Consider the following 24,990-nt stretch of genomic DNA (forward strand, 5'->3'; position numbering starts at 1 on the left):
CACATATACACATAGAGGGAAAATCTAATTTTATTACTCGACTTGTTCCGTTAAACTCACCATTCCGTAAGGCACATAGAGAGAAAAAGGTGCGATATAGAGATATATTTATTATTTCATGTAATATAAAAAGGAAAACCGACGCTACGTAATATATTTCACCACTGTCATTACTATGCTTCCACGAGATACATAGCGAGACGCGAGATGTGAATACCGCAAAGAAGAGAGATCGGAACCGGCGCGGATATACACGGCCCGATGCCGTCGGAGAAGACCCGCGGAGTTGCACGTCTGCGGCGCTTTCTGTATTTTATCGATTGCCTCGATAAAACTGCGCAGCTATGAAGGACGCCGATAGCGCATATCCTGCGTGCGTGTAGTGATCGTCGCGAATGTCCAAGCGTGGCAACGAATACACTCGAGGGGTTTAACAATTGTAATTAATGAGATAAGTTATTAAGTCTCGAGACGCGAGACGCTAATTTTACCTCCAATCTTAGGATTACCGCTCATTTGCGTACAATGTGCGCCGTCTTGTAAATATTGTATCTTTCTCTTTTTTTGTAACAATAAAAATAAAATATTACCTATAAATCCTATGTTCGCATAAATTAATTACCCTCTCCCTATTATATAAAAAAGAAATTATTATATATATTCCAGAATTAGACACAAAAATATTGATTTTTCGATACATATTTTCGAGATCAAATATATAAAAAGATGAAACACAAGGAAATTATACTATCATTATAGTTCACAACAAATAATTAAAATTGTTTCAAACAATGTATCATGTCATACTTTTAAAGAACTCAAAATAGTTTTTGATGTAAATCTGATATCAATCATATTAGATTATGTGTGTTGAATGTATATTGTTTTATAAAGAAAAATTTATCATTATATATTTTATTGATATAGTTTATATACAATAGTTAAACACGATTTCACCTTTTAATATGTGCATCCTAAATTACTGACGACAACAATCGAAATTCATCAAAGTTCTATAAGATTTTCACGCTGCTACTGCTTGTTGTATCCTCTTCTGTCTTTCAAGGAGACGACGTTCTCTTTCATACTCCTTCATTCTTAAAGTATAACTGTAACAAATATAAAATTTATTATAATGTATCTCGATATATTCATTTCATACATGCATGTAATGTTATAATTATTACTTACTCCTCAACATAGCACGCATAATATTCGTGTCTTTTGTGTGCACATTTTATCATGAAAGGATAATGAATCCTCTTACATTCATGTAACTCCAAATACTTGTGAGCGCAATAATCACGTTGATCAAGTGGTATCTTTGCAGCTATCATGTCTTCTTCTGATATCTTCATTTCTGTAAATCCGGCACACTAAGCAAGATTTAAATATCGCAGCTTCTAAATAAACACGATCATAAAGACTATGGCTGTTAACATGTAATTCTTCAGATAAACATCACAGTTTAACGCTCGAAATTTAACACACCATAATATTTTTCAAGTTTTGCTCGATAATACAGCAGCAATATAATGCGATACATTATAAATCAGCCACGTAAAACAATTATCAATTGAATTAATCAGATATAATTGCAACAAAGTAAAAAGCACAATAATATCAGAATTTTTAGCTTACTTTCCATATATTTATTGGAGAAAACAATATAGACCTTTAAATTATCCTTTTCATAGTAAAATTATTTAATATATCACCAATATACATTTCTCATACATCTGATGGTAATAGCAAATTTAAACAATACATGTAATTAGATATCGAATAAAATTATCATCATAATTACATCACACATATAACTTCTGTTCGTGACAGAAAGCTACAAAATAATTCAATAACGACGCGCGCAATAAATCTCGTATATTTTCAAATCATCAAATCAAGCAACAATAACAAGATACTGTGCAGTTAAAATACTTACACGTACGAGGTTAAGTCAGGTTCAAGCGATAATACTTGCCTCTGGGTTTCCGACCACTTGGAAATCCAAACATCGGATCGAATGTCGGTGGTCCATTGGGTGTGGGCATCGTATCGGGATGCGTTATGTAGGTAGCGATATAATTACCCATTTCTCTTTAAATTACATTCAATGAAACGACTGATTGAAGGCTCTAAGGGCACCGTCGCGTATTGCACTGACATCTATTGATCTAACTTATGTAACATTAAATATTGCTCGAATATTAAAAACCAAATTACTGCTTTTTGAGAATAATTATTTATATTTTACAAATTATTAAATGATAAATTAAAAGTTTCAGTTGTATACTTCGATAATTTCGTAAATTCAATTTCTCGTTATCATTGATCTCATTGACAAACTAAAAAATTTTTCGTAATCTTCAAGATTTTATGAAAACATACAAAAATAAATAACAGATCATCTTATTTATTTATCGAGTCAAGTTTACTAAAAGTGAGCCCCTGAATTTTTGTCCCATTAATTCATCAATAGTCTATATAAAGATTAATATACAAGGACATATTTAATAATAAGAGATGAATTTCTTGAAGGAACTCTTTATTCGGATTTCGCTGAAATAAACATATCGATACATTAAAATTATTGTTCACATGTAATAAGAAGGAGTAATTTCAAAAATCGCTTCAAGGCTACAATTTTAATTTTCATCTTTATTTATATCAAAAATCTGTATTCAAAAAAGATGGTCTCTGTGTAGTATACAATTTCTTATCAGCATTATAGATACTGTATTATGTCCTACTTTCTCTCCGTCAAACGGCATACTTACAATGTGAGGCCCCTTCATTTTTTTCAGGCTTACATTATAAACACAACACAGAACGCAAGTTACTTAATCATCGTCCTCTTCCATAGGTTCCACAGCTCCGCTTCCTAAATTATCATGTGAAAAACATTATTACATATACAATACGTATATAAAATGCATTAAAATTATATTATAGAGTTTATATTGATTACAATGCATTATTTTCACTGTTTCCAAGTCCAAAATGTATAAGATCTTCAGAAATACTATGCGACACAAAACATGCAAGCTCACATACCATTTTGCAATCGTTCTTCACTCGGTATATGACCAGACTGCAGCAATTTGCTAAGCCTTTGTACTTCTTCCAAGGAAGACGCGTTTGTAATAGCTTCACGAATTTTGTTACGTTCCTCGGGTGTGGTCAGAGGTTTATCCGCGGCTGAGCCCGCTATTTGAGCCTTCATCTTCTTCGCTATTTCACGTGCCATTTCCTTGCCACGTTGACTTCTGAAGTATTCTGTTGCTGTTTCGCGTTCTTTCGTTTTAATTTTTCGAAAATCAAGTAATTTGAGTTGCGGAAATCTATACACAACATATTGTCTGTAGTGTGGCTTAGCCGACACTGGATTTTGGAGCAGACACAAGCTTGCAAGATTTTTCAGTTGTGTCAGAGGCTCTAGATCTCCCAATTCTTGTATCATATTGCCAGTTAACATCAATGTATGTAAATTTGGTATGCAATGCTCTAATCCATCAGCAATTCTGACAATACGATTATTATTGAAAAACAAGGTCTGTATTCTTTTCAAAAGTGGGAATCCATCCAGCTTACGTATATCATTATCAGAAAAGTCTATTGTGTCAAATTGATCCTATATAAAATAATAAATAAATAAATAAATAAATTTACCATAACTATAGTATGAGAATAGTTTTTTTATAATTTTGTATTTTCATTCCAGCTACTAATAATTGCATAAAAAGATAAATTAATCTGTATACATATGTCAAGGGGAAAATATCGCTTATATATTGAAAAAGTATATATATATATATATATATATATATATATATATATATATATATATATATATATATCATTAATTAAAAATTGCTATTTTAATATAATATAAATATTATTTCAAACTTTGTATGAATGTAATGTAAAAATCAATTACAAACATGGTGCTTTATACGCGATATAAATAGAGATTAGAATTTTTTGTTTATTTTAATTCGACTTCTTGCAAAGTAAACAATTCATAAGTAAATGATAATATTCTATTATGAATACAAATTTATTTGCTAAAAGAAATGTGTGCTCTCACCAAGGTCGCTCCCAAATTCTCGATGGTGGGTATTTTGTATCCTGTAATATAGGAATGGAATAAAAACAATATAATGAATGCAACAATGTAATAAATATATAAAATGGAAATAGTTAATTTAGCATACGCGCGACTCTTCTCACAAACCTCTGAGATCTAATTCGCGATCACGTACAGGATTGATGTATTGCATCGATTGTTCTATCAATTCCGGCGTTAGTTTCACCATTGTGAGTGGACCACTGGTCAAACTTTTACTTTATAATAAAGTTCCAATCTGTTTTGTGATCGACTATGGTATACACGTTCAATTGTCGACTGTTGCCGATGTGAGAATAAATACAGGTGATATAAGGAACGAGTGGATGCCATAATAAAAATAACTGGCGACGCCAACGATTGAAGCGAGTAACAAATTCGCGAACATTCGAAACTTATCGACACTAGGTACAGCACTGTTTTTCCTACTGACAATTAATTAGGTAAACTTTGGCAGAAAGCCCGCGTGTTTGTTATGATTCCGATTTTCATTGCAAGCGATCAAAAGTATTTTATTGCTTAATATCTGCCATCTAAGAAAATAATAAAAAACAAGATTTCGACAAACGTTGATGAATTATTCATGAATCTCTTTTTTATGTACATCAATCCAGTTTTAGAAACTTTTTATTCTATTATAAAAGAAAATAAAATAATGAAGAAGAACTAAAAATGCAATTTTGATTTTATAAACTTTTAACATAATGCAAGTCTCTCTCATCTCTCTCTAATTGAATCATTTTTTGTCATCTCGTTTTTATCAAAGAAGATCTATGAAACTTTTCATCAGAGTAGATTTTCACATTGCAAAAGATTTAAATTGATGAATTTTGATAAAAATGAAATAACAAAAAATGATTCAATTATAATAATTGCGCGATGAATCACACGTGCTCACAAACATGACAGTAAACACTTAATCATAATAGCTGTGTAATAACTAATACGTTTTGCTATAAAACGTGTAATAATCTTCTTTTATCATCGGAAAAATACAAGAAAAGATGAAAAAATTTCTCACGTTACAATATGGATACAATTTTTCTATTTTACTTGATACTCATATAAATATGTATTTAGAAGCTGAACGATTGATATGCATCTTTCAGAAAGATATAGTTTAAGAAAAAGATGGATAGATATAAACTTCGCGCGCTGCGTATAATCTTGTTTATATACTATGATTCATCGTTACTTAATATATATATATTTCTATTTTAACAAATGATATTACATGATATTTCCTTTGCGAAATAACAATCTATATTGAATATATCTAATAAAGATTGCGCGTTCATTAAATACACGTGCAAAATGCGATCAAGCAAGAGTTGCAATCCGGTTTTCACCTTAAACTAGCGCGTATAATAAACAGGAAAAATATACTGTGAATGTCATAAATACTTCAACATTTAATAAATTTACTTTTCGCCCCAATGCATCGTGTTTAGATATTAATTTAAATCATAATTAATTATAGTAAAAAAAAATAATTAAACAATGATAACGTTGTAGTAGCTAAACAATAAATATTCGATAAGTGTCATATCTTATATAGAAATATATGATAATAAAATAGCAAAATAATAGAATCATGCTAATATTTCTTGAGAAACTTAAAAAAGAAAAATTATTCAGTGTTCTCTTGCAGGCGTAAAATACTTAGAAATGCAAAAAATTGCATTCAATTGGCGGAACAAATAATTTTCATTTAATTACATATATTATTTTTAATGACCAAAACTAGAAATTTAAAATATGACGGTGACTATTGATATCACGAAATCATTAACACGCATGATATATAATTATATATATAATAATTATCCACAATTCACAAGTATATGCAACAGTTCTTATTTAAATTATTCAAGTGGAAATTGTGTGAAGAAAAAAAATTGGGAAATACCTATATCGTAATATGAATTTACTATATAATATTTGCAAATTGCTTCTACCTAATTATTTTTATGGCTCATTGTCAGTAACATTAATCATCTTTTTCATAAATTGTTGACGTAAAAAAAATGTTGTTTATCAAATTTTTTGCCATAATGATGAGATTGCAGATTTTCTAAGACAGATATAAAGAACAAAGTGCAGAAAAGAGATTCTTTCTATGTTTAATTTTTTTGATAACAGAATTTATTTTCCGATGTAAAAATTTTTCTAACGGTTTTTCCATAATGCATAATTAATAAAATAAATTTATAAAACTTATATAAAAAAAAACAGCAAAATTCAAAATTTGAAAACATTAACAATGAGAGAAAATAAAAATAAAAATCTTCTTAGTCCTCCTAGCTATATAATAACCTTGTTAATATAGAAGAATAAATCGCAATACCGTGTATCATGAATGACGAAAATAAATTTTCGTTGGAATATTATTAAGAAAAGACAAAGATTATATCCAATAATAATGCTAAAGAGCAAATAGACATCAACGCTCTCATATTTAACCTTCGTAAACTAGTTCCACCAATGATTATGCAAATATAGCTATTAGAATAGTCATTGGAAATATTTTTCTATTTCATCATAATAACTACGTATATGTGAGATACTTTTCATGCCATCGTGTAATCATTAGCAAAACCATTAACATATTTTAATTTGATATATTGAGAAATCCATTAATATATATTTTTTAAAAAAAGTTTGTTAGATACCACAATCTAAGCCTTCAAGGGACTATTGGTGCTGAAAACGTATTGTGATCACGCATTGATTCCGCGTACCCTTACATTGTCAGACTTCTTAGGAATGTTTAATTATTAAATAGAATTTTATTATCCAAATGCATAATTGAAAACATTTTTATGCAAGAATGAATTGTTAATAACGGATTTACATTAAGCAGTTAATTCCTTCCATTTTAAAACATATATATATATATGTGTATACAACATTCTTAAAAATATATTATTCTTCTTAAAAATATATTATTATATTTGTAAGAATAAATTTAACGAATAAAATAAATATGAGAAAAAAATAGCATACTACATAACAGTTTATTTCTGGGAAATTCTCATTATTTACGTATTTGCGCGATGGAAAGCCACAAAAAAGATTCCTGACAGGTTAATAAAGATAAGGGAAGTCCCAAGTTAGTCTCGCGAGATTTTTTAAATATCAAGAAATTCTTAGTATTTTAAGAATCTTGGAAAGCAATAGAGACTTCAATGTAATTCAGAATATTTAGCGCAAAATATTAATTTGAGGGCAAATTAATATTTTGTCAAAGAAGTTTAAACATCTTCCTATATATTCTAGAATTAATAAGATTACTTGCATATATAGTCCAAGAAAAATTAATTTCCTTAAGTTTAAAATATTATGTGCATAAGAGCACATGTTAACGTGGGAGAATATCGCAAAAATGAAAAAAATTATCAAAAACTTGGGTTTCAACTTGAAATTCTGAAAAAATGCAATAAGTGAAATTAAAGCGATAAAAAATTAAAAAAAAACAATACTTTTTTTAACGATAGAATTATTTCAAGCAATTCATCAAAGTAAGAGAAGTAGAAGAGATATATACAATATTTTCAGACGTTATTTGAATAGCGTAGAGTAATATTACATTTTAAAGATTAAATAGATGTAATCTCGCGTTTTTACGGAAGGCCTCTTATGGCCGTTTTGAGTACAAAGTAAATTTATATGTATATAGGAAATATACTGATCGCCAATCAAGGACTTTGATTCTTCGACCGCCGAATACATAGTGCGCAAATCTTGCGCACAGTTTGAAGGTTAATACGCGAATAAATTGCCTTTAGATGAGCTGACAATTACGCCGACACACATAGCTATGAACTTACACACTTGAATTAATAAATTTTAAAATAGCAAGATGCACTGTCATCATCCGGTTCAAAGAACACCAAAAATGCAAAACAAATGATATAAAAAAAAGAGCGTCACAAACGATCTATCATGTCTTCTTTTAACTTTTTCATAAAATGATTAAGATAGTGTTGTATGAATTGTCTTATTGCGCAAATGGAAAGATCATTGAACGCGGCATAAATATCGAAGGACAACAAGTTTCTCCTGGCCAGGATATCCTTTAATCTTGTGTGCTCTCGTAGGTAGGATGCGAATAAAAATTCCATCACAATGAGCGGTCTATTGATGAAAGGGATACATCCGATTCTTTAAAGTTGTTTTTTTGCCAGCCTTGGGGGCATCCCAAAAGAATCAAGCATTAATTTTGTAACCATCGCAAAAAAGAAATAACTGATGAATCAGTGGAATAATAGAGTCAGTGGTGTTTCTGCAGTAGAAGATTTAAATGTTTTCTTGGAATCATAATAAATGATGTTATAAATCACGCGAAGCGTGTATCATTTTATTTCCTTTAATTTTTTCTTCCGACGGTCGGCATCGCATCTCATCGCAAGTAAAAACCTAAATTGTGTTCACCTAAACATCGAGGAATATTTTAAAAAGCTTATCCCATCAACCGTATGAAAATATTCTTTAATATCTCAAATTTTGATTAATAATTGATTAATAATTGATTAATAATAAATTGGAAAAGACATAACAATCTTTTTTGTGAAAACAGAAAATATAATCGCACACTCGGAATATATGTACCATTGATTAGATAAAAAGAGAGCAATTTTATTTTTCAGCACAATTTAGCTAACAGAAAATATAATATAAAAAAAATTGCGAGTTTATAAAATATTTTTAATTCGTTCAATGTTTTTCGGTAGAATCTTTGTGCGAAGTTGTAAATATTTCTATCTCGATTTTCTAAAAGTACAAAATACGATCGGATTTGAATAAATAAAATAATATATTTTAATAAAGAATTAATTGTTTCACATGTCTCTTATTATAATTCTAAAATTGATTAGCGTCGTTTTCCACTATTTTAACTATATTAAAATTTTTCGCTTGTAACAATAACAAAGTTGTTAATTTAAATTAATTCAAATTACATCAATTGGCTACTATTCTCATTGCGAAGAAAATTTGAAAGCAAATATACAAGAGGAATATAAATGTCTGAATGTGAGAATGCACAGGTTGTTGGCTCGGGTTTATACGAGATAAACAGTAAGTATCGAACGTAGCAAATTGTGCGTGTACATCTCCTGCGTGCAAACAGTGTCTTAAGCTCGAACGCGCGTACCCGTCATCCTCGCGCTATACGAATTTTAATTCCGTAAACGATAATCACTCGTGGTATGGCAATTAGCGAGTCGCATAATGGCACGGCCAAGGTCATCCTGACCAAGCGGTAGCCAACGTAAAATTTTCTTCACAAGCTAAGCTTGACCTTTGTCTCCTTTATCTATACAGTCTCCGCGAATGCTTTGTGGATGCGACGTCATTTTCTTATCCGTTCAGAAGAAACGAATAAAGACATCAAAAAAAGTCGCTGCATTCATAATATTTGGAATAGATCCAAATTCTCTCTCTTTTTCTCTAATAATAAAAATAAAACGTTTTAATCATTTATTTTGGAATTTTTTGGATTATATATTCAAGAAAATATCTTCATAATATCTAAATGTATGTGTGTTGTGTATGCTTATGTTGAAGAGTAAACGAAAATTATTCACTCTTTTCACTCTGATAATACTCAATTTATAATTCGCCATTGTATCTAATTTTTGATATCCCAAATTTGTTCATTATTGAAGTTATTGTAATATCTCTTATCTTTACCGTTACATATCGCTCTCGCTAAATCTCATATAATTTCACGCTATTTTTCAGCATCCGTCAGCATACGCGATTGAAATATTCAACGGATATGAAGTAGCGGTCAACATTCGCTCTCATTGGCATTTCACGCCACGCAGATCGTAGGCTTGTTCGCCGTACACGCTCTCTTACATATAAGGACCACCCAGTGCCAAAGTTCGTTGTGCGCATCGCGAATAGTAGTAAATTATATGAATAGCTAATAGCACTTGTCTCGATTGCGTCTCGATCTTAAGGAGTGCGCTCAGATGGCTCTTGCACGCATCTTGAATACCGATTTCTAATCGACACTGTATACGTCGTTTACGATGGTTACGCGTCACGGACACACTGTCCAACACCCCTCAAAAGCACCGGTCTAAATCAACAGAAAAATACGATGTTTTCTATAATCTATAAGTGCGATCAAGGATTCAAGAAACAATGGGACCTTCTTAACCTCTCTCTTTATTTTCGGTTATATTTGCAAATCTTTGCATTTATATATTCTTGTTAATCAATACTTTAAAATTCAGTAGATGATTGTAATACAATAATTAAGTATGTACATTCATTATTTAATTACGCGCGCATTAAGTATAGATACAGCGTAAAAAGATAGAAAAAGAAAAAAATACGATTAAACAGAGATAGTATGTATAGTGTAATCACACGCATATTTAAAAAATGTTAATAAGAAAATTAAGACATCGGAAAATAAGTAGAAATTTATCTCTCTTCCTGTATTATCGTATCCTAAAAACTTACCTTTTCAATAAGATAAAGGAAGGCGCCAAGTATACGCGCTATGTTACACAAAAAAACTTGGCGCTGCTAAGTTTCAAAATTAATAATTGCATTGTTCAATTTAGCAGCATCAAGTTCTTTTAACTAAATTTTGTTTTTATTTTTTGACTTTGTATTAATTTTTAATTTTTTAAATAAATTTTTAATTTTTAATTTTTGTTTGAATAAAAATATTCCAAAGCGTTAAATGTGTGCATATTACCATTGTGCGCTTAGTTAATTATAAAACAACTCTATTTTAGCTATTCGCTCTACTACTTTAATTATATTGCGATTTATTGAATATAATTTTTCTTAATATTGGAAATAATAAAATAAATAAATTTTATAATGCAAATTTTTATTCAATTGGTGCAATTTTTTGATATCATTATTTTTCAAGAAAATTAAAGCAACTATTTTGTATATATAATAATAGATTTTTTATATTTTAATTTTAAAAATAATAAAAGAAATATTTAAAAATAATACTGGTTTTTGTATAACATTTTCTCACATGGCGCGTGCACTTGGCGCCTTTCTTTATCTTTTTTTGAAAAGATAAGTTTTTGAGGATTATATCATTCGTTTTTGTAGTATATATTAAACATCTTAATAATAAGCATAAATCTAAATAAATAATCTAAATAAATAAGCAACCCATTTTAAAAGTCACATCCAACAAATTCATCTTTTCTTGGCATCGCAATTTTCATTTTCACTGCTATATTGTTTTATGTTGAAAAAATACTTCTTTTATTTCTTTGCTAATATCTAATGCGAAAGGAGAAAAATATACTGATAAAAATAAAAATCAATTAATAAATTTGTACACGCGCGAGCCGAATTGAAATCTTAGATAATAATAGAACAATCAAATTTCTAATAAATTTATTCGATAGCTTCATTATTATATAGTATACGATAAAAGTGTCTTTATATTTTACTCTACATGTTCTAGGAATACTATATATATATATATATATATATATATATATATATATATATAATTATACACGTATATACATACGGGAAAAAAATGCTGTTGCTTCAATTAAAGTCGTAACGTCGACTTTGCTGCGCGCTATTTTGCTTCATGTGCGAAACACTACTGTGTCTCGATAAGTTTCCATATTTAAATTGATTGATTTTAAATAGCCTTTGATTTTGTGGAATAAAAGATATCGATACTGGAAGCGGCCTATGGAAAAATACAAAATTATTTCACATCGTATTACGTAAGTTGTTTATGCTATTTATTCAAGAAACGAGAAGTAGAATACATAATATACATTCAAGTATGTTTTGTATAAAGAAAATTTTTGAGATTCTTATGTTAAAGAAGAAGTATAATTTCGAAGTATTATATATATGTGTGTGTGCATAAATAATGCAAAAATAATATATAAACTGCAAGTCATAAATTAATTGCTACACGAATGATTAAATATAGTATATTAAAATATATAATAAAAAGCAAAATATTTAAAAGTAAAAAAGCAGTAAACAGCAATAAAGTAATTAATATTTTATTTGCAAAATGTACTATTTTAGATAATATGACAGTATAATAATTAGCAATGATATTTAATTAAAATTGTTACGTTGTCATACATATATACTTGATATAATGTAATGTAAAAAAAGAGAAAATTATTACATATAATGCAAATGCATTTTAAGTCAAATATTAAAATATAATCATGAAACCAGACGCTTACAAGATGTTAAAATTTTCATGGAAAACATACCGTGTCACAAAATACTTGGTACGTAAAGAATAAATGGTGCATTATTTATGATAAATAATGCACGATTTATTCTTTACGTGAGATTGTCAATAGCAAACTTGCAAAGAATAAAATATAAGAGGTCACCTGTGCCCATGAACCCTAAAGGAAATGTATGCGCATTTCATTTGTATGACTTGTTTTTTTAAAGAAAATTAAGGAAATCGATATAAGAAAACTCGCAGAAATTGGATAAAACAAATTATTAAAAAGGAACATCATTCATCGATTGCATTCAGATTAAAGCAAAATATCGATAAATGTTTCAAAATAAATATAGTTTTCAGCTGTGCTTAGAAATTAGGTCAGTAATTATTAGAATTTAATAATTAGTTAGAAATTTTATCTACTTTTATTTTATGCAATAAATAACAAAAGTTTTTGGAATCAAATATTTGTATATTTTGTATTTAAAAGATCAATATATAAAAATTTTTTAATTTTGCGCGATATATAATACATATATCTATTATTAAAAAATTAATTCGATCAAGAATCAAGAAATTGCAATGAAAATAAATATTGTAGATAATCGCTTACATCAATTAACTAAATCATAAACGACATAATAATTTACATAACACAAAATTTTATATTACCGATACAATATGCATGCGAATATGAGAGCTATATTTTAATCTTTGATATTTCGAGGCAGGTAGGTGGATAAATAAATAGCTGAGTCGGTAGATAGGAATAATGTCCTGTCTTATGCACCAATGCTATTCTATATTGTTACTAGATTTATGAATTTAACATACAATCAAAAGGAAAAAGTAAGCCGAAAAAAAATTCTTGACACTTGATACTTGATCAAATTAATAACCGGTTAAAAATGAAACAAGTAACATATTTTCTTTCCAGAGCCGGTTAGAGTCCAATCGATATAGAGTGGGCAACGTGTGTGTTGATATATCCTCGAAAGAAAATATCTTTTAAGGATATATAAAAACGTTACAAGGAATATAATATAAAATTAGCATTTACATATACGTATAAATGGTCTTCAATAATGCATGTAGATATTGCATATTTATATATTTTATACATTTATACATTGTATTTATTATCTAAAGATTGTGATCGATTTATCTAACTGATTATTTATATTCTTCAATTAAATCTTTTCAGAAATTTTTGACACGATACAAAATTTTTCATGCCAATTTTATACTTGTCAAATAAATTCGTGAAAATGACAAGTATCTTTGTGCGGACACAAGTTTTGTATCCTTCGTATCACTGCTATGATTTTATCCAGTTGTGTGGTAAAAAAACTCGGATAAATGTTTACGGTGTATGAGAATCGCGACCGAATAACGCACAGTGGTCAAACCGCATTTGTTACTCGCGATCGCGGAGCGTCTTATATCCTTTTCTTCTTCTCCACGGGGATGATTGTAAAAGCGTGGATTCGCGCGCGGAAGCGGCGGATGGGGGGAAGGTGCGTAACCTACGACACGCTCACAAAGTTGTTACATAGGTATAAGAGACGATATAAGGCCCCTGCGATGACAGTGCGGGCTCAGTTTGTCGACAGGTGTCTCGCGACGGAGATATTCTCGTTGGTTCCCATACCACGATTTATTTGCTTTTTCGGGTATATTGCTCGTGATTATCGCTCGTGATCACGACACGTTTGCGAATTCGACGTCGCATCCGCGGTGAAACTTATATATAGAATATAGACGCATCTTCTTCCGCACTGGCGGGATTCCATAACGATAGAAACACGCGAAGAGTAGCGAACAGTGAGTATTACGCGTGATTTCACGTGTTTCGCGCATATCGCTGTTATTTATACGCGGAGCCGTTACTAGGCAGTACGTATTATACGCTCCAGCGTAGGGCGCAAAATTTTAATAGCCGTCGATTATTTTTGAAGTGTTCAAAGACATGTGAAAATTGATCGCTTCATCCGCGCTGACCTTACCCAACTCAATGCCGCCCGCTTGTAGCACCTCCTTTAACCGGATATAGAATTTAGCAATCCTTTCAATCGAGAAGGAAGTGGTCAACAACCTCAATTACAAGGATATTATAGAAATATTCGCAAAGGCTAAGACCAGAAAGAAAACATCATTTTAAAATTACTTTTATCTTATGTTTTTACAAAACATAAGAAAAAAACGTATTATTAAGAAAAAAGGTATAAAATATATTAACCCTTGACAATATTAAAACAAATACAAAAATAAAAAATATATATAAAAATCAAAAAATATTAAAAATAAAAAATATTAAAAAGCAAAAAAAAAGCGTTTTAAACTATTTTTTATTTGACTTTGCAGCTTCGCGCGAGCGAATTTCAACGTAAGAGCGCCTAGGACAATTGTAAAGGCACTATTTATATGACATTATCGTCGAGTATTTATTCGGTTATGATCTACGAGCAAGCATATTCAATTGATAAACTTACAATTAATATCAAAGTACACGCGAGAACAATGCTGCGCTTACATTCACACAGATATTTTACACGAAAAGACATGTAATTTACATATAATTTTTTTTTCATTTCTCACATTCTAAAAAATTTTTCACAATCGAATTATTCTGCTTAACCAATATAACACAGACGTTTCCTAAATATTATAGAGAAATTTAATCCAACTGAAATTCTCCCGATCGTGTACTGCATTTTTCGCGTGTATTCTTATAATTACCGCTATAAATATCCATATATTTATTTATGAATAATATTTACGTGGACTTGTTTGAAAAAATATTAATACGATATAAAAAAATATATTAACAAGTACATATACATTGCGTTATGTGGGAAGTTGCCTATCGAATCATTATCTATTATACTCGAATTGTGCACAGAACAGACAAAGAATGAATTGCGAATATTACAAAATATATTATTAATATATGTTGAATATCGAATGACATTTATTCAAGAGTCAGCGCTGTGTCAGAGATAATCGACTCGAATGTGTTTCATTTATTAATTGACTTATTTTTTTATCCATAGAATATATCAATTAACTCTTTATTTTTTCGAGTATCTGTCAACGATTATATTTCAATAATCTCATTTGTCGCAGATACAATAAATTCTTCACCAAATTGTGGATGGAGATTTTAGTATTTCATTAGTAATCATATTATCTTAAAATTGTTACATATTAATTGTAATATTATTAATATTATTCAATGTTTATTATTTTACATAGGGCGCGTTCCACTTAACGACCGTAACGCTCACGAGCATCATTTGTCTTTGTTTAACTATCGGTGAACAACAAGGATGAAATGATATCGTGAGCGTTGCGGTCGTTAAACGGAACGCGCCGATAATCGTCAAAGAAAAAAACACACATACGTATGTATTATTATTATAATAAATAAAACATTAATTTATGAGATAAATAATTAACTGTTAATTAATTGTTTTAATTTGCCGATCAATAATTGCAGATTAATTGTTAAATCATTTTTTCATTGCAGAAAAGTCAGCACTCTCCGTGAAACCTTGACAGAAAACGTGAACATACATAAGTGTGTGTGAGCTAATGATCGCTCAGAATTATTATTAATGTCGTAGAGATTATAGCTGTATCATTTGCAATAACAATGGAATTACGAATATATTAATAATGTGTAAAAAAAAACACGTTCCTATGCTTCTAACTTATAAAATGTTTTATTCCATGGCTTGTATTAATTTTTAAATCAACAAACATTTTACTGAATTATAATATAAAATTTTTCAATTATTTCACATATTTAAAATCGTATGTAGCAGAAAAATTTTAACCAATTATTTTCTCAAACTGAAGAAATATACTCTTTTGGTTAAAAAAAAAAAAAAAAAAAAAAAAAAAAAAAAAATACAGAAAGAAATCTATTATCTCTAGAAAAATTCCAAATATTTTTAATATATTTAATATTTATGATATAAATTTCCATATTATAAAAATATTCTGTAAAGTAAATATGTAAATGTGTAAATTCCTATTGTAGGTAGTAGTGTATTATTAGACATTGAAAAATATTGATTTAATAGTACCATTAAAGCACCATATATATACGATATATAATGATCTGGAAAAGATTATACTTTGCAGCGGAACAGAACTATCGATCGTCCTTCATAAACTTTCCGATCATTTTTTTTTTTTCTTCGACACATACCGCACTTAAGAAAATGTTTTTCTTCATTTCCAGAATAGTCGCGAGCGAATTCCTTTGGTCGGACATAAAAAGGCGTAACGAAAAGGGGGTTAAGATAAGAGACGTGCTTCACACGTAGATACGTGCAACGTAACATTATTGGAAACGCATATTTTAATGGAGCAAAAAGTCGCGGTACACTTTCGTTATAAGATAAATGCAACAGGATGCACCTGACTCGACAAACAAGTGGCACTTAAAGATCGCGAGGATTCAAATTGCATCACGAGGCAAGCGCGAGACATTACTGTTTATATTGTAAATCCGTTTTCTCATATTATTTTCTTGCGTATTCGTTCAAATACGCGTGACAATTATCATTCGAGAAAACGCACAAAGAAGCAATTTGAATTTTATGAGATCAGAATCCGTACGTGCGATCGTGCGAAGATAAACTGTAAACTCTTCGGATATGAATAGGGAAGAAAATCTTGACGGAGACGTGTGCACGTATAAAAAGAATGCAGCTATATCAAAGACGATATTGCGGAAATTCCGCAGCGTGATTATCGCATTTTCAACTTGATTTATGATCGTGCCTCGAAGCAAATGTGTTTGCAAATTCTATTACGTGTCCCTCTGTCAAGAGATAGAGATTATTCGACAAACGGTTTCAGAAAATTGCTCAGAAAATTAGCCGTAACGTTTAAACCGTCGATCACGAGAAATCTTTTCGAGGCGTTTTGCAAATCAAAATATTTGTTCGAGCTTATTTGGGTTAAGCACGTTAGCAACGGTAGCATTCCTTATTATTTCTTTAATGATTTAGCGATCACTTATACAATGTAAAGGCAACCTCTAATCAAGAAAATTCGTTAGTATTACAGAAGAAAATATTTTTTCTTCTGTAAAAAATCGAGATATTGCACAAGTTGCAAGAATGTCACTCTAATTGCTTTGACACACGTGATTATACGTGGTTTGTACATCTCGGTAATACAATTTTATTAAGTAGAAAAACAGAGAGAGAAAAATAATATAGACAATATGTACATGTATATGTATGTGTAGATGTGTGTAGGTAACATTTTGTTAAGAAAGAATCGTTTTCGACTATAGAGATATATCCACTCGAATACGCCGAATCTTCGCTATAAATAAGCATTTTTTCGTCGCCCAATGATGCAAATTAAACTTCGACGCCTATGATTAGATATTGCGCATAAAAACATTCGTTTGGCATTAACCGCAACAGTCGCTGCAGGTGTAAGCGGTTGTGACGCGGCAAAGCGGAGGAGCACACACAAATAGAATTACCAGATGTATCATACGACTATGAATCCAGGACGCGTGCGAGGGACCGCATTTTTTCGCGGCGAGAACGAGTTCTTTAGCCGCATACAGTCTTTGGTGAAGCGGCTTAACTTTTCCTTTCCGCAGCGAATGCACGGATTGCAAAATCCCGCGAGTAACTCGCGATGACGGTCGCCGCACATGTTTGACGTTTATCGTGGATAATGAGTTCTGTTTTTGTGACAGTCGAATCGCGAAGTCTCAAGGAAAAAATGCGAAGAAGGACGTTCGGTTTTTTTTATCTCCTAAAAAATTCAGTGTTTTTGAATCCGGGAGAGAAGGATAATGAATTAATGAAGCGATTAAGAACGGACGATATGTCAAGTTGTTTCAAAACACCTTGCATTGACAAGGGGAACTGAACCAACAGGTTCCGTGACGAATGCACTCGCGAATGCCTATTTGTACGTATCGTTAAATTAGTAGGTCATGAAAAAAATCGACTTCTAATGCACCAATACATACAATTGTCGTTGTGTGTTTAACAACTTCTGCACCCTATTTTTCACAAGATACTGTTACAAAAGTAAAATCATAAAAGTATAACATGAGCTATCTTTCACAATACACAGCAAATTTCTAACGTTACAATTCCAATACATTGTTTGAAAAAAGATTTCTTATTCTTAACGCTATTATATTATCCGCAATTTAAAAAAATGTCTTCTTATTAAATCTGCCAAATTTCTTGTTATAAAGCAATGTCGAAAAAGATTATCATTTATTGCCAATTTCCAAAGTAGCATGTTTTTGAAATTAAATTTCCAATTAAAAATTCAATTTAATTTATATAAAATTAATTAAAGAAAATAATTTTTCTTTATATCATTTTTTATTTTCAATAGCTAATTGTTTAAAATTTATTGACATCCCGGAATTCTCTTGTCCAAGAAAGATCTATTACAATTTGTTTAAAAAACCTATAATTAATAGAAGAATACTATTAAATCGTAAATTGAATGCTTGTCACAATATTGCGTGCTACTATGTAAAACAATATAAGTTTAGCTAGCTTTTTTATTATATATAAATAAAAATCAAATTGATACACGTATCTTTAACGCGTCGAAAGTATCGCTACAAAATAATATAATGAGATAAAATCACTTATAATCGCAGATCAATTTTCGCAGAATACTCTATAATGAAAACATATAATTATTATATACGATGAGAGAATATTTCGTAATTTATAATACTATACTACAAGATACTAATCATCGAAATGTTATAAAGTAAAGTCGGACGTATGAAATGCTCTTTGTACAGCTTTTCTAATTGCATATTCTAATTGCATACAATATAATGTATTATAATTTCGACACAAATCTCATATTCTTTTAAATGTATTTCTATCGACGCAATATTCGTTTAAAATTTTTTCTACGTATAAACGTAATAAGCGTTTAATCGCGAAATATTTTAACCGCGAAAATAAAAAAGAATCACGTCTTCTGTATATCAATCTACGAGTTGAAGAAGATTTTGGATTCGTGAAATTAAAAGAATCATGTTTCGCGAAATCTTTTTTTGTGATGATTTACAAAAAGTACACACATGAAATACAATATTGTCTTCGACGTTACTATATTTCCAAAACTGAACAAAAAAATTCATACTCCCCGCGAAAATAAAGACCGCTTATTTTTGCGTTTGTGTATTGTAAGATAACGTGATACAAATATCGTCGGTAAATTTCCAACAAGTTTTAATGAGTGAAAGGACAGAGTCCTAATCTTTCATCACCGGAGAACCACGATCCATAAATCCTTAATCGTTCGCGTCACCTGTACTATAGATCAAAATCAAGTCGCGCGTCTTGCGATCTAATGAGGTCGAGGTCAAGAGTTCGTCGAGGTGCAGAAACTGTTCCGTTTACTTTCGTTGCGTACTTCGCGGTTTAGCCAGGTAAAAAAAATAACTTAAAAATAAAAATCACGTGTAACATGCATGCAACATGACGATGTATGTTAGATAATATATTTTGAATTACTATTTTTTCTGTGGCTAATATATAATGGATTTTACTTACAATGTATATAAAATCAACTTTTTAGGTCTATTGATATTATCGATTATTAATTAATCGAGCTTAAAATAAAATGTCCAGTTCAAATAAAGTCTAATCATCTAATAAATCATTTAAGAAAGATTTTATTTGATACTTATTTTTTATATTATATTATATTATTGAAATCTTGAATCAAAAGCAAGACCAGTTTGAGAGCATTGCAAATATAATCTCCCATATATGTACAATAATTTGAACAATTCTTGTTATATAAATATAAATTAAAGATTAGATGCGCACTTGTCACTTTTATTTAAATTCTTGTATTAATAATTGAGCTACAGTCGATGTAGATTGATCGAGATAAAGTAGTCTTCGTTAGAATTTTTTTGTTTGTTTGCGTTCGCAATCTCACAGTATCATCGGTGAACATCGAATCCGATAAGCTCATCGATATCGTTCAATTACGCAATAAAAAAAAATCATGATGTCGGCTCTCAGTTCTTAGTTTTGAAACAACTATCTTATGTATATGTTTAAAACATACACTTAAGCCGTGTTGCTCAAGCAATAAATATAGTCATTAGTCATGAACGATATAATACTAGACGATTTTATTAAAAATCTCATATAATAATATTTATAGCGTTATAGATTACGCTAGTTTACAAGGTTTTGTGCCAAAGCATTTGAACACTGTTTTTGGGATAATTTTTAATTTTTTTGCTGAGCACGAATCTGTCATTAAAAAATTTCTATCTATCCGGTTTTCGAGATATAAGAAAAATCATTTTTATGATATATAACAAAATTTTTATTGAATTTAAGAAACAAATTGGAAGTGTTGAGCATTAAATCTTTGTTACACATCTGTACGATATTTTCATGAACAAATGATGATCTACGATACAACGAAATTGTAAGGCAAACCGCAGTGCTACTAACTTGTTATATTTAAAAAATTTGATCCGGCGAAATTTTTCTGACGGTGAGGATTCGAACTCAGCGCCCCAAAATAAGTGCGCTAAAAAAAGTTAGTTTCATTTCTGGCATTAAAAAAAAGTGTGAAATTTGTAAACTAGTATTATTAAACTATACCAATATTTTTTTCTCTTACTTTCTACATTTCTTTGTCTATTTCCCGCAAAAAAAGATCAGTTTTATAACTAAATTGAATTGCCATATAGCTATATAATCTAATCAAAAGATAACGATTCGAATAACATAGCAATAACAAAGTACTATTTTACTTTTAGATGGCGCAGTTGATACGATTGATCTACGATAGCTATCGAGACTTGATGGACAACAAGAGCGATCCCAGGGTTAACAATTGGGCTATGATGAGCAGCCCATTTCCCACGCTAGCGATTTGCTTATTCTACGCCTATTTCGTTAAGGTCCTCGGACCAAAACTGATGGAGAATCGAAAACCCTTCGATCTCAGAAGAGTGATGATATGGTACAATTTCTTCCAAGTAATATTTTCATCGTGGTTATTCTACGAAGTAAGTTACTCGTATACACATTATCGAACATGAAAGAAATTTGTCAAGATAGTCTGTGTCCTTTATTTTGTCTTCTCACAGGCCTGGGTTGCTGGCTGGGGTGGACATTACTCTTTCAAGTGTCAGCCGATTGATTACTCGTACAATCCACTCGCAATGCGGATGGCGCGAGGTTGCTGGTGGTATTACATCTCTAAGTTCATCGAATTCACAGACACGATCTTCTTTGTATTGAGGAAGAAGAATAATCACATTAGCACCCTTCATGTCATTCATCACGGCTGCATGCCTATGTCCGTTTGGTTCGGAGTTAAGTTCACCCCTGGTAAATGCTCGATATCTTTTACGTGTATTATTTTATTTGCAAAACGCGATTGCTCATCTTGAAACTCAAATTTGTGTATGAAATTTTATTATTATCGATATAAGAAGAGTTAGTCTATTTTCTTAAAGAGCTCCGATTTACTTTGACATTAGGAAAATTATCATCCTTGTCTGTAAAATGAATCTTTTATAATCCAATATCTATCAATGTTTTTTTTAGGCGGTCACAGCAGTTTCTTCGGTTTCCTGAATACCTTTGTACACATTGTAATGTACTCGTATTATCTTTTGGCGGCGCTTGGCCCGCAAATACAACCATATCTATGGTGGAAGAAATATCTGACCGCCCTGCAGATGATCCAGTTTGTTCTCGTGATGATTCACGCATTCCAGCTGCTCTTCATCGAATGCAACTATCCGAAGGCCTTCGTTTGGTGGATCGGTATGCATGCCGTGATGTTTTACTTTCTTTTCCGCGGCTTCTACAAGGAAGCGTACAAGAAGAAGGATTCGAAAAACGCGTCTGGCAAGCGAAAGATTCTCAGAGACGATAAGGAGCAAGATACGCAATGTTTCCAGAACGATATCAAGGAGAAGGAAAATGGCGTGATATATGCAAACCAATATAAAATGGCTACCGGGTACATCTCGGACAACGGCCTTAGGAATCGCGTGTTCATCGATAATCGAGGCTTTGACGAATGACGATAAGCCGATAAGCCGATGCTCAAAGAGACTTCAATTGCAGTCGAATGTACATTTAGTTGCGGATCATCATATATAAAACACTCTGCCACACATGTTGCATACAGTCGCTATCCTCTGGCGGCGTGATCGAATATAAAAAAAGTCGAGATTCAAAGACCAGATTCAAAAAATATCCAAAGAAATTAAAAAGTGGAAAGAAAAGCGCGTTGAACATCTTCCTGCAATTTCTGACAGTCTGAACTTATCGTTCTCTCTGAATTTCGAGGCAAAGTCTTTTATATATGTATAGAAAATTCTTTTGTACTTTTTGTGTTATATAAGTGTATATGGATGAATGACTGTGCTTATATGTGTTCGTTAGTGTATTGCGAGAGGCGGAAATAGACTGGATAAATTGCTAATAAGATTGCCAAGATTAACAAAATATTGTTTTTCTTAGTTGGATAGTGAATCAAAACGCACACACATCAATTCTTCTATAAATTATTTTTTATGAATTATTCTTTCCTCTAAAGAGTGTTCTAAATTTCTTTGGTTATACGATCATATTTATTCTCTGACATTTCAAGAAAATTTCAGTCTGCATCAGATCTGTGATGAATTTTAATTATAATTTTAATAAAAAATTCTTTGACAAAGAGCTTCCACTAATGAATTATTTTATTTTTAACTAATAAAGGACAAATAATTTTTATTTGTACTGCTATATTAATTACAAAATATATTTTGTCATTCAGAAAATTTAGAAAAATTACATTACTAACTAAGTAAATATATATAAAATAAGCATATCTCATCACATATATGCTACATATTTCCCCAATATGTTATGAAAAAAATTGAAATGGCTTTTATACTAATTTTGTTTCGTAAGATAAAGATTAATCAAGCAATTCGCTTACATCTTTCAAAATTAATGTAATAATATATCAATACATTTTATCGCTTGTTTTCTATTAAATGAATAAAGTAACATTTTTTTGTATATGCCAAAGTATTAGGCAAAATTATATTTGCTCTTTGACATAAGTCATCGTTTCCAAAAGATTCGAAAGCTAAATCTTATATAACATAAAACCTCGATTTGCAAAAAGTTTTGTTAATTAATTATAAATTATTAATAATTAATATTAATAATTAATTATAAATAAGAAAGAAATAAATAGAAAGAGAGAATACATATTTATAATAAATATATTTATTAATACTTTAAAGCAATTAAACTGTACGATTTGTTACCAAAAATGTTTTATTATTTTTATCTGCACAAATCCTATTATAATATTTTTTTATAATATTTTCAAAATTAAATATTTAATACAATAGATCAAAAGCCAAGGATCAAAATTAATTGTAATATATGTGAAAAATAGCGCGTATCTTACATGCACCTTGTACATTTAATGCAAGAAGTATTCAGCTAACATTTTACTTAGAAATCAAATACTACTGTTGATATTTCTGCATAGATTCCCTTCCAATCATCTGTAGGTCGAGTCGATACGATTGAGAGATATTACAGAACTAAAGATTAAAAGAAACGTAGTCATTATTTTAACTTTAATATTTATGCAAAAACTATATCATAAAGACAGAAATAGCAGATTTTTTTAATCAATAATCAGAGATATATTTTAGAGTGCAAAACAGCAACTATTTTTAATAAATAGATATTAAACTCTGATACTACCTTTATAGTATAATATTTAATTTTTACTGTATTTATTACTTGAAATTTAAAAAAAAACCTAGTTGTAATTTAAATAAAACGCGTAAAAAAATTTTATTAACGAAATTAATTAATTTAATTAAATATAATAAACCCAATTCTAATTTCCCAATTAACCCAATTCAGTAATAATTATTATCCCTTTAATGTGTAAAGAAAATCCTTAATATAAATAGTAAATTAATAAATTAAATAAGAATATAATTATTCAATAATAATTATTACTCTTGATAAATAAATGCAATGTAATAGCAACAATGTAATAGATATGTAATTAATTAGAAAAAATTTTGTTAGAGTTATTGCAATTTATTATGAATAAATGTAAAAGAAATTGTGTGTATGTATTATATGAGTCAATTCCATATGATCTTTTAGTCGTGCAAAAAAAATTCAAAGAAGATTTTACATATGGGAGTCCAATTTAGAATGGTAAATGGTAAAAGTGATAAAGTGATAAAAGGTAAGAAATTGAAATAGTAAAAAATATTAGATTCTGAAACGTCATTGTAGACGAGCGGAAATTTATCCTGCACCAAAATTCGTTTAGCCCAAACGAACTAATCGCGCGCGCCTCTCTTGAGAATGGAGGAAAGACCCAGTGCTAATTTGCAATAGTGAAAGTACACGAACGTGAAAGTCTGCCGAGATGTAAAATAGTCATCGAATAGTACTGAACTTGCATATAACCGATCGCGTTTCGCACGCATAAACAACTCATATGCGTGATGCATCTCAATCTGTAAATCGACTTTTTTTCCATGTTTCGATATACAATAAATCGATATTATGCGCGTGGCTCGAAAAAAAACGCGCGGTTT

General features: G+C 30.1%; 4 protein-coding genes and 1 long non-coding RNA gene across 5 annotated transcripts in view; 1 reads left to right on the top strand and 4 right to left on the bottom strand.

The window, feature by feature from the left end:
- The window catches only part of Sit (stuck in traffic), a 57,765-nt gene extending 57,064 nt beyond the window's left edge, over positions 1-701 (bottom strand). Inside the window, exon 1 of the mRNA XM_070297790.1 lies at positions 61-701. The gene's annotated coding sequence lies outside the window, so the exon portion shown is untranslated. The remainder of the gene's footprint in view (positions 1-60) is intronic.
- A 220-nt stretch (positions 702-921) lies between these two features.
- Nd-b18 (NADH dehydrogenase (ubiquinone) B18 subunit) lies at positions 922-2,171 on the bottom strand. The gene is made up of 3 exons (XM_070297798.1): positions 1,982-2,171; positions 1,192-1,360; positions 922-1,109 (listed from the first exon to the last, which is right to left on the bottom strand). Exons 1-3 carry the CDS (start codon positions 2,091-2,093, stop codon positions 1,025-1,027), a joined length of 366 nt encoding a protein of 121 aa, XP_070153899.1. The 5' UTR covers positions 2,094-2,171; the 3' UTR covers positions 922-1,024.
- A 472-nt stretch (positions 2,172-2,643) lies between these two features.
- U2a (small nuclear ribonucleoprotein polypeptide A'-like U2A) lies at positions 2,644-4,454 on the bottom strand. Its single transcript, XM_070297795.1, has 4 exons — positions 4,235-4,454; positions 4,088-4,128; positions 3,055-3,631; positions 2,644-2,881 (listed from the first exon to the last, which is right to left on the bottom strand). Exons 1-4 carry the CDS (start codon positions 4,314-4,316, stop codon positions 2,841-2,843), a joined length of 741 nt encoding a protein of 246 aa, XP_070153896.1. The 5' UTR covers positions 4,317-4,454; the 3' UTR covers positions 2,644-2,840.
- A 5,224-nt stretch (positions 4,455-9,678) lies between these two features.
- LOC138934251 (uncharacterized) overlaps positions 9,679-24,990 on the bottom strand; it is a 35,916-nt gene continuing 20,604 nt past the window's right edge. The window contains exons 2-3 of the long non-coding RNA XR_011447105.1: positions 11,655-11,825; positions 9,679-10,217 (exon numbers count right to left, since the gene is read on the bottom strand). This is a non-coding gene — a long non-coding RNA (uncharacterized lncRNA). The remainder of the gene's footprint in view (positions 10,218-11,654; positions 11,826-24,990) is intronic.
- LOC138934243 (very long chain fatty acid elongase AAEL008004) lies at positions 13,943-22,864 on the top strand. The gene is made up of 4 exons (XM_070297786.1): positions 13,943-14,165; positions 21,157-21,408; positions 21,490-21,733; positions 21,953-22,864. Exons 2-4 carry the CDS (start codon positions 21,157-21,159, stop codon positions 22,435-22,437), a joined length of 981 nt encoding a protein of 326 aa, XP_070153887.1. The 5' UTR covers positions 13,943-14,165; the 3' UTR covers positions 22,438-22,864.

Source organism: Polyergus mexicanus, unplaced genomic scaffold (genome assembly GCF_030449975.1).
Source record: "Polyergus mexicanus isolate NDT 795.1 unplaced genomic scaffold, iyPolMexi1.0 SCAF_6, whole genome shotgun sequence".
Classification (NCBI taxonomy): Eukaryota; Metazoa; Arthropoda; class Insecta; order Hymenoptera; family Formicidae; genus Polyergus; species Polyergus mexicanus.

Excerpts from the sequence above, each read along its gene's own strand:
- U2a (XM_070297795.1), bottom strand. The coding sequence starts at position 4,316 with ATGGTGAAACTAACGCCGGAATTGATAGAACAATCGATGCAATACATC. Across the intron at positions 4,129-4,234 it reads TCGCGAATTAGATCTCAGAG|GATACAAAATACCCACCATC; the intron begins GTTTGTGAGAAG and ends CCTATATTACAG. Across the intron at positions 3,632-4,087 it reads AGAATTTGGGAGCGACCTTG|GATCAATTTGACACAATAGA; the intron begins GTGAGAGCACAC and ends TATTTTATATAG.
- Nd-b18 (XM_070297798.1), bottom strand. The coding sequence starts at position 2,093 with ATGGGTAATTATATCGCTACCTACATAACGCATCCCGATACGATGCCC. Across the intron at positions 1,361-1,981 it reads AAGTGGTCGGAAACCCAGAG|AAATGAAGATATCAGAAGAA; the intron begins GCAAGTATTATC and ends CCGGATTTACAG. Across the intron at positions 1,110-1,191 it reads TATGCGTGCTATGTTGAGGA|TTATACTTTAAGAATGAAGG; the intron begins GTAAGTAATAAT and ends TATTTGTTACAG.
- LOC138934243 (XM_070297786.1), top strand. The coding sequence starts at position 21,157 with ATGGCGCAGTTGATACGATTGATCTACGATAGCTATCGAGACTTGATG. Across the intron at positions 21,409-21,489 it reads CATCGTGGTTATTCTACGAA|GCCTGGGTTGCTGGCTGGGG; the intron begins GTAAGTTACTCG and ends GTCTTCTCACAG. Across the intron at positions 21,734-21,952 it reads CGGAGTTAAGTTCACCCCTG|GCGGTCACAGCAGTTTCTTC; the intron begins GTAAATGCTCGA and ends TGTTTTTTTTAG.